This window comes from Alligator mississippiensis, chromosome 4 (genome assembly GCF_030867095.1).
Source record: "Alligator mississippiensis isolate rAllMis1 chromosome 4, rAllMis1, whole genome shotgun sequence".
In the NCBI taxonomy this organism is placed as follows: Eukaryota; Metazoa; Chordata; order Crocodylia; family Alligatoridae; genus Alligator; species Alligator mississippiensis.
Window position 1 is genome coordinate 112,748,321 of NC_081827.1, and position 12,037 is coordinate 112,760,357.

General features: G+C 41.6%; 1 protein-coding gene across 1 annotated transcript in view; it reads left to right on the forward strand.

Moving 5' to 3' along the window:
• Window positions 1-215: 215 nt before the first annotated feature.
• Window positions 216-12,037, forward strand: part of SYT10 (synaptotagmin 10) — a 61,045-nt gene continuing 49,223 nt past the window's right edge. Inside the window, exon 1 of the mRNA XM_006273627.3 lies at window positions 216-577. Within this exon, the coding sequence (XP_006273689.1) occupies window positions 427-577 (151 nt within the window). The 5' untranslated portion in view covers window positions 216-426. The remainder of the gene's footprint in view (window positions 578-12,037) is intronic.

Genomic DNA, 12,037 nt, shown 5'->3' on the forward strand with positions numbered 1-12,037 from the left:
CGAAGAAGCCTGCGCCCACCCATAACAAGCGACGCCTGTCAAGCGGGGCGGCGGCCAGGACCCCGCGCTGCCGCCACCTGTGTCCCTGCCGGGCACCCGCGCCGCGCTGCCATTGGGCGAGCCGCCGGCCGGAGCCCGCCAGGCACCAACGGCGTTGCTAAGTGGATGCTTATTTTTCCCTCCTTTTCCTTCCCCCCCCCCCTTCCCATCCTTCTTCTGCCGAGACTCTTTGATTCACTTGCAACGTGTCAGTTGCACTGTTCTCCCTCTGCTCGTCACCCTCCAGCGTCCTCCTCCCCCCTTCTCTCTCTCCTTTGCAGGCATGGGGATTTGGTAGCTGGGTAGCATTTTAGAAGCCTGCACAGCATCAGCATCCTTCCCGGGAAAGCGATGGCTTAGAGGAGAGGGGGAAGGCAGGAGAAGAAGATGAGCTTCCACAAGGAGGACGGTGTGGGGAGCCTGTGCCACAAGGCGCTGCAGATCATCTCCGAGCTGTGCCTGGGGGGGCAAGTGGAGTGGGAGAAGTGCTCAGGCATCTTCCCTCTGGAGACCACCAAACAAGGTATAGGCACCACAGGTAAAGTGACCTCTCTCTCTGCCTGCTCTCCTCCCCTCGCCGCTGCTCCTTGCTGGCTCTGGGCTTGCGCTTCTTCCCGCCGCCTCCTGCTTGCCCCAGTCCCTCTCCTCCTGCTCCTCGCCTCTTCCCTTCCCGGAGCAAGAGAGAGGGGGTGAATTAAAAAAAGCCAGTGGGACGCTTGATCTACTAATAGCAGCTGCAGCAGGTTGTGTGGGCGTTTGGGAAGTTGAACTTTTTCCTTTCCCTTTGCTATGTAGGTGGAAGGGGAGGAGGGAGACGGAGAAAACCCCTTTTAAAATAACCAGAAAAGCAGCTCTCTGTGCAACAAGTGCGCGGGACGGGACTTATCCGAGCCAACACTGCTGCTGCTGCCACCTAAGAGTCATAGATAGATAGATAGATAGATAGATAGATAGATAGATAGATAGATAGATAGATAGAAGTTCCCAAACCTGTGTGTGTGAAGAAAGAAAGAAAGAAAGAAAGAAATGAACGAAGGAAGGAGGGAAAGAAAATGATGGGAGGATGGATGGATAGTTCAAAAACCTGAATGTGTGTAGATAGATAGATAGATAGATAGATAGATAGATAGATAGATAGATAATACAAGCACAGGGGCTAGTCTAACATTTATACATGTCTGTATGCATATGATACATATATAGCATAAAACAGAATGACAGGAAGATCTTAAGTAGTGCAAAAGACATGCTGTTGTGCTTCTGCGTCTTTTGCTGACTTATAAAGAACTGGGGACAGGGAATGAGAAGAGTTGAAGGAACCTGTTGCTGAATGGGGGCAGAAGGCTGGAAGAAAACAAGGGTGAGAAATAAAGAGAAAAGGAGGGAAGGGGGGGAGGCAAGAGATAGAGGAAAGGGTGGAAATCATCTCCAAACTGAAAGCCCAACAGTTGCTTGGATGCATTCCTCCTCCCTGCCCCCATCCTGAAATGCATCTTTTTTTTTTGTTTGTTTTCTAAAGAGGATCTGGTCTTATCCGTAATGAAAGTTTCCTTTGATTAAGGCTGGGAAGCAATCTGCTTCTTTCTGTGTTGGGGGAGCAAGAGATTCCTGATGATTTTTGTTCTACACAATGGTTAATCAGGTATATTTCCGGGTCAGATTACAGCTGTTATTTAGCTCCAGTCGCTGTGCTGGCCCTTCATTTTCTTTGCAATTCTGTGGAGCCCCGCACACAGCCACCAAGGCAGCAGGTTGCATGTGAAGTGGTAGCAGAAATGGCTCCAGGTCTAAGAGAGGGAGGGGGAGGAAGTGGGCAGCTACCCTGTGCAGGGCACAGAGGGGAAAATTTCTCTGAGAAAGGGTACCTCATCCTGCAGTTCCCAGGAAGGAAAACTCTGTGGGGAGGGGGTCCCAGCCCAACCCTTGTCTCTCTAACTTGGAGCGCAGCACAGGCTGCCTCAGAGTAACCCCCTCTCCCCGATTTGCAGAGGGGGCTAACTGATGGCACCAAGCAGTAGGGCTTTCCCAGATCAGGGGCATCTTCTGAACGGACAGAGAGATCCTTGAAATAAATCATCCCCTACTTTTAATTCCATATGATCTCACCTGACCCCTGTGCACCAGAGCTGTAGATCCAGTGAAGACCTTTTGATCCAATTTGCTAGAGAATTTATGTAAGAAAACTTGGGGAGGGAAATAAGGGGATGAATTTAAATCCGTCAGAGTTGGCAGGACTCAACCTGGGACTGAATTACAGCGCTGGAGTTGATCACTTTTATTGCTGGGACCTAAAACACCTCTGACCTGGGCAGCTCTATCCACTTAGAATCCAGGGCTGGATTAACTCGGCTCTTCCCTGTAACTTGGGCAGAGTTTGGGAGGAGTTGATTGCCACCTTTGCCAGCCCATCTTTAGTGCTTTATTCTGAGACTGATCTGGAGAGCCTGTGGGATTCATGCTGCCAGACTTCTACCACCTAGGAGGTGATAGATAGATAGATAGATAGATAGATAGATAGATAGATAGATAGATAGATAGATAGATAGATGTTCTAAAACGTGGGTGTGGGTGTGGGTGTGTGTGGTGTCTTTAGCGAAGACTCTAGTTACATTAGGGATGCAGAATAACAGGCTGGCACTTAAGGACTCCTTATGAAAATCACCAGGTCTAGAGTGGAAATATCTCACCTCAGGGGGCTGCTGCTGCTGATGGTGTTTTCTTTCCCTTGAAGCCCAAAGATTTTAGTCTGTGTTGCAATAGGCACAAAGTTCACTTCCATGCTGTCGAGTGGTCCCAGCTCAGAACTTGTGCTCCTGGTGTCTTCCTAAAAGACAGGTGATCTAATTCATGTCCAGTATCACCCTGGGGAAAAAACTCACATCACCACTGCTATCCGGTCCTCTTGCCTAGACTAAAAGGGGAATTTGCAAATCACTACTTATTTCCATAAAGAAATGAATAGTCCTTTGATCATATCCCCACTAGTGGGCACCTCTGAAATCTTTGTGCATGGTTATTTTACATGAACCCATATGGAAGAACTGGAGTCTGCTGCTGCTGAAGATAATAGCACTAGTCCCATTGTTTCCAAGGGGAATACAATCCAGACCACTTTGCAGAGATGGGAGTTTTGTGGATCTTTTAAATCTAAGCAGTGTGGGTCTGGAGGCAGGTGGGGAGTCAGATCATATGGTTTGTGCTATAAATTGTATGTATAGAAACGTGGTTAGAGGTGGTACTTGATTGTTATTAGGTTGAGATCCCAGGAGCATATTTTTAAAAATTAAATATAATCACTTAACATATTCATTCTAATCAAGCAATATTAATCATTTTGGTCCAGATGGTATCAGATGAGATAGGGATGTAATTAAAGTGGAGATCTTCAAAACCTTACTTAGAGGGAGGTTGTTTTCTTACTATGATATTTGAGGAGCACTGTATATTGATTCACCAGAGAGCCATCATTAATCTTATTAAACACACACAAAGGTTTTAATATAGATTAATTAGATGTGAAAGGGTCACAGCTACTCTCCAAGATACTGGTAAAGCAAGTTTTTATGTTCAGAAATGTAACACATTGGGTACCTGTATTGTTATTAGACGGTATATTGTTACAGTTGTTTCTTCTTTGGGGGCATTTTCTCAGAACCAGTCAATATAGTGTGTTCAGAATCCTCAGCCAACTTGCAACTGTTTGACAGAAAGACACTACATTTTTATACACAAGTTCTTTTCATTTGTATGGGTTCCTATTCATTGGCATGGAGCAAATATGTGTCACAAAGTGAAAGAGATTCAGGTGGAAACATAAAATGGCTTGCTCATAGGATTCTAAGCAATATGTTTTCTATAACAATAAATATTGGTTTTGATTATTGACAGAGAATACTAGATGTCTCAAATCTTCTCTTTATGCAATATTTGTTAGCATATTTAACTTTACTTCGGGAAATACAATTTACTTAGTTCACCTGTTTTATCATTTAATAATCTGGAGATTTTTTTGGAATCTTTACATGGAAAGCAATGAAGATACAGATGTTCTCATAAGTAGAGTATAATTTTCCTTATTTCTCATTAATATGCCATATGCCATAGTATATGTCTCTCTCTCTCAGTCCCAGTTTAAAAAAAGGAAAAAAAAATCTCAGTTATGTTCAATTAGTACTCAAAATGAATTTCAAAACCTCTAAATTTTCCTGAAATTGAATTCTAATTTTCCAACCAGCTCTAGTCATAACAAAGTTAATAGGTACCCTTCATCATGTCCAATGGTACTCTCTATAATAGAGGGCTGTCAGTACCACCATTGGTACCAAGTAACTGCTTGCTGAATAAAGTACTTCTCAGCATGAGGAAGAAGAGTGGCTAAATCTCACCACAGATTGTTATGACTCTTAAAAAACAGCCTTTTAGATCATATTAGTAAAGTCACATCAGTGAATCGCTATGGGATTGGAGAAAGAAGCAGTCTATTCCAAAGTGGGGAAATAAGAAAAAAATGATTTTCAAAGAGTGGCAAGCTTTTTCTATATGCTTGTATACTCTTATAAGAGTATCAGTGTTCATTATGAGTATTATCAGTTATATTTCAAGAAGATTAAAGTAATTCATGTTTTGAAAACAGCCGCATCTCTGCAAACAGGGCAGTTAGATTCTTTAACTGTAGAAGGCATCAAGTGGAGATATTGAACATTGCCTGTACAACCTGAGTTTTTGTTTTATGTTTAATATGGTGCCTATTATTTATGAGTCACCATAGAAATTAAAACCTAGATTCAGTTTACCTATTATGACTGCTTTTATACTTGGAAACCAGTGGTCTATGATGGTTTCCTCTTGAATTATTGCATTTGACCAAACACTTCTATCAAGATACCATTTTCTTTGAAAGCCAGAATATGAATATGCATTAGTTAGGGTCATATCCATGAGTCTTGAAAGAAGCATTTGAATTTATTTGCAAATACTTTTCCTCCTCATAGTATTGCCATCAAATAATAGCTGTCAACTACCTTTACACTCAGATTAAATAAAAAATTATCTCATTAATTAAACACTGTTAGCAAGCATAATTCAATATTTACTGACAACAGAAAACAAACACCAAAACACATTAGTTGCTAATACTTGACAATATTTTAATATCTAAATACTTAAACATTTAAACATTAGCATGCACATTCACAAGGGTATTATGTGCTAAAAGTTGTAATTACAGTTTTCAAACATGCTTCTAGAAATGTGGCCATTAAAAGTTAAACAGATGGTCTCTTCAATTCTTCATAAGCATGAATAAATCTTATTAATGCTTATGGACAACGTTGACATTTTCAGAAGTGCTGGGCACCACAGCTCCTATTGACTTCCATTGGAATGATAATTACTCTGTTTTCATTCTGAGAATGAAGACATACCTATTTTTTGTTTTCCTGTAACAATCCTGAATGGTTGAACTCAGTATAGAAAAGAGCATTTGATTTGAGGTGCTGTATGGGACAGTGATTTTCTGTTGTGGATGCAGAATATGGAGGAAGACTCCACTGCTTGTCACCTTATGTGTATGCAGTAGTATCCCTCCCTCATCTTACTCCACAGTGGGTCAGTGGCTGTTGGATGGCCACAACTACAGATTCCTTTTGGCTTCTGCTCCCAAAACATGATGCATAGAGAACCTGATACATAGAACGCATAAGTTCCCCAACCACTTCCCCTGCACATTGGAACTTCACCAGTCTCTCAGCATGTGGGTCATTTAGCAGCTGTGATGGAAAGGTCTGCCCTTGCCCCTGCTCAGTCATATTTTTGCATGGAAGAGAGAAAAACTTCATTAAGTTTACAGAAGCCATTCAAATTGATAGGGAGACCTTCTACTTTCTTTGTCAAGTAAGAAAGATGTGAGGCAGCATTAAGAAGAGAAGAGAAAATAATAATGGCTATCTATATAATGATGGTACGTCCTTAGTTTGAATATTATGTTCAATTTGGTCACCGTGGGTACATCTACACATGAAATTAATTCAATGCAATAAACGCCAGTGCAGTTCACACTGGAGTTTATTGCTCCCAGGTGCAGTGTTTACACATGCACCCAGGACCACAGTATATTGAGCCAGAACAAAGAAGCCCCAGGTGGCACGGAGCCCCAAGGGTCAGCCTGCCAGCCTGGGGATGGTCCAAGCTGGTTCAGCATGCTGTGGAGGGGCTGGCCGGGGCACAGTGTGGGGCTAGCCAGCAGACAACCCTACCCTGTAACACCCTCATGCCCTGGTCAGTGTCTACACATGTGTTACAGTGGAGTAAATAACTCCACTGTAGGATAGTACTTGTGTTAGGCAGTACTATCCTATAGTGGAGTTAAGCAGTTTACTCTGGCCTAATAACACTGCATGTGTATACACTGATGCTTTACTGCCAAGTTAATTAGCTTCTCAGTAAACATCTCATGTAGATGCACCCTGCATGTCATAAGAGATGGTAAACATAGACCAAATGCAGACGAAAATAGCATAAATAATGAAAGAAATTGGTGAGGTTCCATACACAAAGAGACTTTAAAACTGTCAGTTTAAAAAGGAAATAATAGGAGATAGATTGAGGAATATACAATAGCAAATGTTATTAAGGAAAATGGATCATTTCTGTTCATATAAGAATAAGAAACTGCCTTTAAAGGCAACAGATTTAAAATAGGCAACAGAAAGTAGACTATCATGGGTGGAGTTAAAACTCATTTAAGCTGGTGGGTGTAATAACTGCCTTTCAATCAGGTGAAGTGTACCAAGCAATTGCGTTCCTTTGTGAAACATGCCAGCTGGAACAACAGGCACCCCCACCCAAACACAGGCACATGGCAAGGCTTGAGTAGGTACTGAACTATGTGAGACATAGTTCATACAGGGTTTAGGACACTGGTTCGTGAAGTTGTGTATTAGATAGACATATGATGAGAAATGCAACAGAAGCAGATGCAGAGAAGGAACAGGAAGAAAAAGAAACAGAAGAACACAAAGTGGAAACATAACTGGAAAAAAAACTAGGAAGAAGGAGCTTTTTGAATGCAGTGTTGTCTGAAAAAAGGCAAAGATACCATCTCCTGACATTTGATTCCTACTGTGTTCAGGATAACATGCTTTTGTACCTTCTTTATAAATAAACAAGGTGCATCAAAGAAATGCTAGACTTCATCATAAATTTAGTTTCCTAACAGGAAAAATATAGATATTTTCCCAACCTCTAAATATAGATAATAATTCCAGCCAAAAGGGGGCAGCAATATCTAACACAATATATGTGGAATTCATTGCCACTGGATGTTATCAAGAGGAATAATTTTGCAAGTTTCTAAACACAATAGATTGAGAACAAGGGAAAGCATTTGCTGGAAATTTCCAAAATTTCATGAGACTGATATATGCAATTACTTGCAATCGATCTAATTGGCCAGACTTTCAGAGGCATCAAGCATACAGAATTTCCATTTGGGAGCATTTCTGAGTATTAAGCCAATTTTATTGGTGCTATACTTTTTTTCTAGGTACTTAAATTTAGGCACCTGATTTGGAGAATGATAGCTATTATGTTTCCTTTGCTTACCCGGGTACCTGATGTTTACAAGCACTTTGTTTCTTTGTACATACCAGAAATATAGAACTTGAGACTCCCATTTGGTTTACAGGGAATACAACTTTTGACTGGCTGTCTTCCTATTTCCCTACCTCGTTTTCATTGGAGGTGGGGAAATGCTTATGTTGAACTATCTGCCTTACTTGTTAGGAACAGTAACAACCTAAGTGTACTTCTTCCCCCTATCTTTCCTAAAATGGGCTAGGATCTTGTAAGAATAAAGAATAGAGTGAAGGAAAGCTGCCCCCTATCATGTTATAGAAGTCCTCTTTTCTGGAATATTGATGCAGGGAATTTGAGTTGAGAAGTAAAGCTTCACTGTCTTAACAGTGCTCTTTTGTACTAGAACTGCATAGCACAGTGTCAGAAGTAAATCATTTCACAAATGGAGTAAGCTTAAAATGCTGTGATTCCAGGTACCCATGTAAATGCATGCCCAGAAGCAATAAACTCCTGTTCGATAAGCATCAGAGTGTATTGCAGCACATTAATATACCCATGTAGACATTCCTACTGAGGCAAAGTAGGGTAGGTATTAGGGCCTAGATACACAAAGGGACATGGATGCTGTACTGAGTTGTTTTTAGGTACTTATGAATGGGGTAAGGTAGGTGCCTCCAAATAATGGCACTACATTTTATTGGGAGACACCTAAGCCAGCCAATACTGTGAGCATCTTAAATTCAGTCCCTGTCTGAGATTTAGCTATCTTATTCAGTGCTGTTGGTGGATGCCTTTCTCTACTCATCATGCTCAACTTGAAACCTCTCCTTTCACAAACTTAGCAGAAATCACTCTTTTCTTTCAAAATGCAGGGGAGATTGGATGATGCCAAGAGTGGGAATGTGCATTACCCCAGGGACAAACAGCAGTGGCACAATATGTGTAGCTGCTACTTGTCCCTAGGGAATTCCCATGCATGCATGGTCTGGTGTGCAGCATGTTGCCCCAGGTGGAGTAGGGAAGGCTGGGGCCAGCACCTGGGCTGGCTCCAGCAGCCTTACCTGGGTTCCTGGGGGTGTCCGGGGCCTGCAGCTGTGGCAATCTGGCAACAAGGAGCCTAGGCTCCAATATTGGCTGGCGCACACTGCTGCCGCTTCTGCTAACCCATTTTTTTTAGGCACAGGTTTTTTTGACACCTGTATTTTTGGCATGTGTGCACTCATCTGGATGCACCCCAGGAGTTCCCCTTCTGGGAAAGTGCTCTTACCCCTTACTGTTATTGGTGCAATGAATATTCCAGTATTCTAAGAAAAAATGTTTCCTTGCAGTGGGGGTTTTGAGAATTTACATTTTGAATTTAGGCATCTGAGTTGTGTCTAAATTCCACTTCGAGCATTAATTCCTTTGGTAGCTCTAGTCTTCTGTGAGTTCTCAAGAAAATGCATATCCCTTGAGTAATAGAAGATTCTTTTACTAGGGTTGCCAGAATCAAAACTGAAATTGCACTGCTATAAGCATAAAAGCACCTCAACACCATCTTCCTGACGTGTGTATGCAGTTGGCATCCTTCCTCCTATTTGCAGACTGTTGTCCTGCGTTCTTCAGATCTGTCAACTGCTGTTCTCTGATCAGCTATAGCCTGTTTCTCTGTTCAGCTGTCAGGCACAGTTTCCAGGCTGCTGTATGCAGCCTGCCTCTTCTGCTCAAAAGCAGCTATTGACTTTCACTTGCACTTGGTAATCTTCTGACCTAAGGATATTACTTCCTTTTTTTCAATGCTCTTTTAGCCTTTTACTGGCTGGATGTTGAATTGGGTAACACAGAACCTTCTATTGTCTGGTTTCTTTCCCTCCATTATTGGAAAACTTACCCAATAATAGGCTAGCAAGGTCTCTACAATTATTACAATTGTTTTTTTCCTACCCAATTGCTCAGTTGCTCTATTAAAAGACATCACCAAAATCAAAACAAAACACAACAAAAAAACAACAACAAAAACCCCTTTACTTGGGACAGACAACATTTTCTTTACAAAAAATTAGATGTCAGGTAAAACAATACAGCACAACATAATAAAGTTAAAACATGAGAATGTGAATAGTTAATCGAAAAAATATTTATGGTAAAACTTATAACTAGGTCAGAAAGGAATGTGGTTAGAAAAGAAAAGACAATAGTCACAGGGTTAGCAAAAACTGTTCTTCTTAGATGACAGTTAACAAGCACTAAAAGAACTGAAGTGCATCTAATTTAAAGACAAAAGTTAGAAGGATAAACTCACCACACAGACCAGATTTATTTACAGAAAATGTGAAGGCTATCAAAACACAATGTAGAAGTGTTTAGCACAGTGTGTAATGTCATGCTTTAAGATAAAGCACCAGTTTTGTAAGAAGCTCCTTTTCTCAGTACAAATTTCAAAGAAATCTAAAAGGAAAATGCATACATGACTAGAAAGGCAGAGCTCTGATGAGGATGAGGATACTGATACAGAAATACAATTCCCTCTCAGGTGTCTTAATACAACTAAGGTTTTACAATAGATTGTGGGCATGTGACATTGGATGTATGATCCATAAATAAGAGATTTAAAAAAATGATACTGGAGCTTAGTGAATTGTAACCAAAGTTGGAAATATGCAAAATGGTTGGTGACTACCTAATGTGAAATTCCAAACTTAAGGTTTTTTTTCCATATAGTAATCATAAAATTAACCTATGCAGAACAGTTAGATTGACATATTGACTCCATAGTGTCTAGGAGCCTTACTTATGGCCCAGCTCCTTTCTAAGCAAACATTGCACAACACAGGAGAGAAATATGACCCTTGTGCTGAACCAAAGAGAACAATGTATTTTTTAGCCTGGTGGGTCTCAGCATATCTGCAATCTGACTATTCTCAAGATTTTGGTAGGCATCATGGCAGACGAGAAAATTGAAGGAGAATAACGAGGTGGCTTTTCAGGGAGATCTTCACGTATCTAAAGAAAGCATGGGAAAAAAACTGCAGGGATCTTGTTTGGAAACTGAACGAACAGATGATGGAGACCATTGCCATAGGCTGATCAAAGTTTGCAATCAACCTCTCAGTACTCAGCGGCTGCATCTATATGAGCAGCTGCCCATGCAGTTGTTAATGCACAGTCTTTTAGTACTTGCTTACTTAACTTTAGTACTTAAGTACTTTAGTAAACTAATTATCTAATTTAGTACTTAAGTACTAAATGACTGCACAGTAACCAGCTACCAGTTACTGCGCTGCCACATGGTTATTTTTAGATGCTACTGTGCAGTAGCTACAAACTACTGCACGGTAGCTTGTTACTACTTCACAGTAGCATCACCATGACACATGAACACCACATGGCCCCAGAGGCTGGTGGGCTATGGGAACCACCTGCAGGCGGTGACAATGTTGGCAGCGGGGGCATGGTGGTGGCGAGCAGGGAGCTTCTGTAAGCGGCTGTGGGGGGGTGCTGACTGGCAGTTGGCGACCACCTGCAGATGCCCCTGGCAGCATTGGCAGCGGCCAGCAGTGATCGGGGACTGCCTGCAGATGCCGCCGGCAGTGTTGGCAGAGAGGGGGGGGGGGTGGCGAGCAGTGACCACCTGCAGGTACCACTGGCAGTGTCAGCAGCACTTTTTGCAGGGGGTGCACCACCAAGCTCAGAGGGTATATGTGCACCTGCGTACACCCCCTATGCATCGCCAATGCCATCACAGTTCATGGCTGGAGACATTACAGTGCCATAGCAATGAGCTACGGTGCTATAGCATCTTGTGTAGCACACCCAGCAACTACTAACAGGTAAAGGAGTGGGCCATTGAAAACCTTTTACATGGAGATAATTAGTTTATGTTTCATGAAATAGAGATAAAGGAGACAGTAAAGAAAATGATGACATGATCTCTTGCTCCTTATGCAACAAATTAATTACAAATAAAGCTGATAGTCAGTGTAGTCTAAAAATCTTTGCTAAAAGTAAGAAATGTACAAAATGAAGTGTCTCTACCAGGATTATGGTGTCTTCTGAAACACACAGGATGGCAGAAGCATGCCAGACAGTGCGTAAATTATTTTTATGGGACACCAATAAATTCCTGTATAAAGATATTCTGCTTAAAGACAAACCTCTAAATAGAGGTTGAAAAGGGAAGTCATCCTATGTGTGCCTGAGTTATGGGTAGTTTTCAAAATCAGATCATGAAATGAATGTATAAATTATTTACTGACTAGGATGGCAAAGATCTTTGTGATGGGTTTTAATGGACTGGGATAATCTGAGGATATAATAAATATATATATCATAAAGTCCCTCTACACATGCAGGTAAAGGCACAATGGAATCCAGTGCATAATCTACACAATCATGCCTCCTGCCATGCCACACATGCATGGCACAAGGCATGACTGTAGGGTCA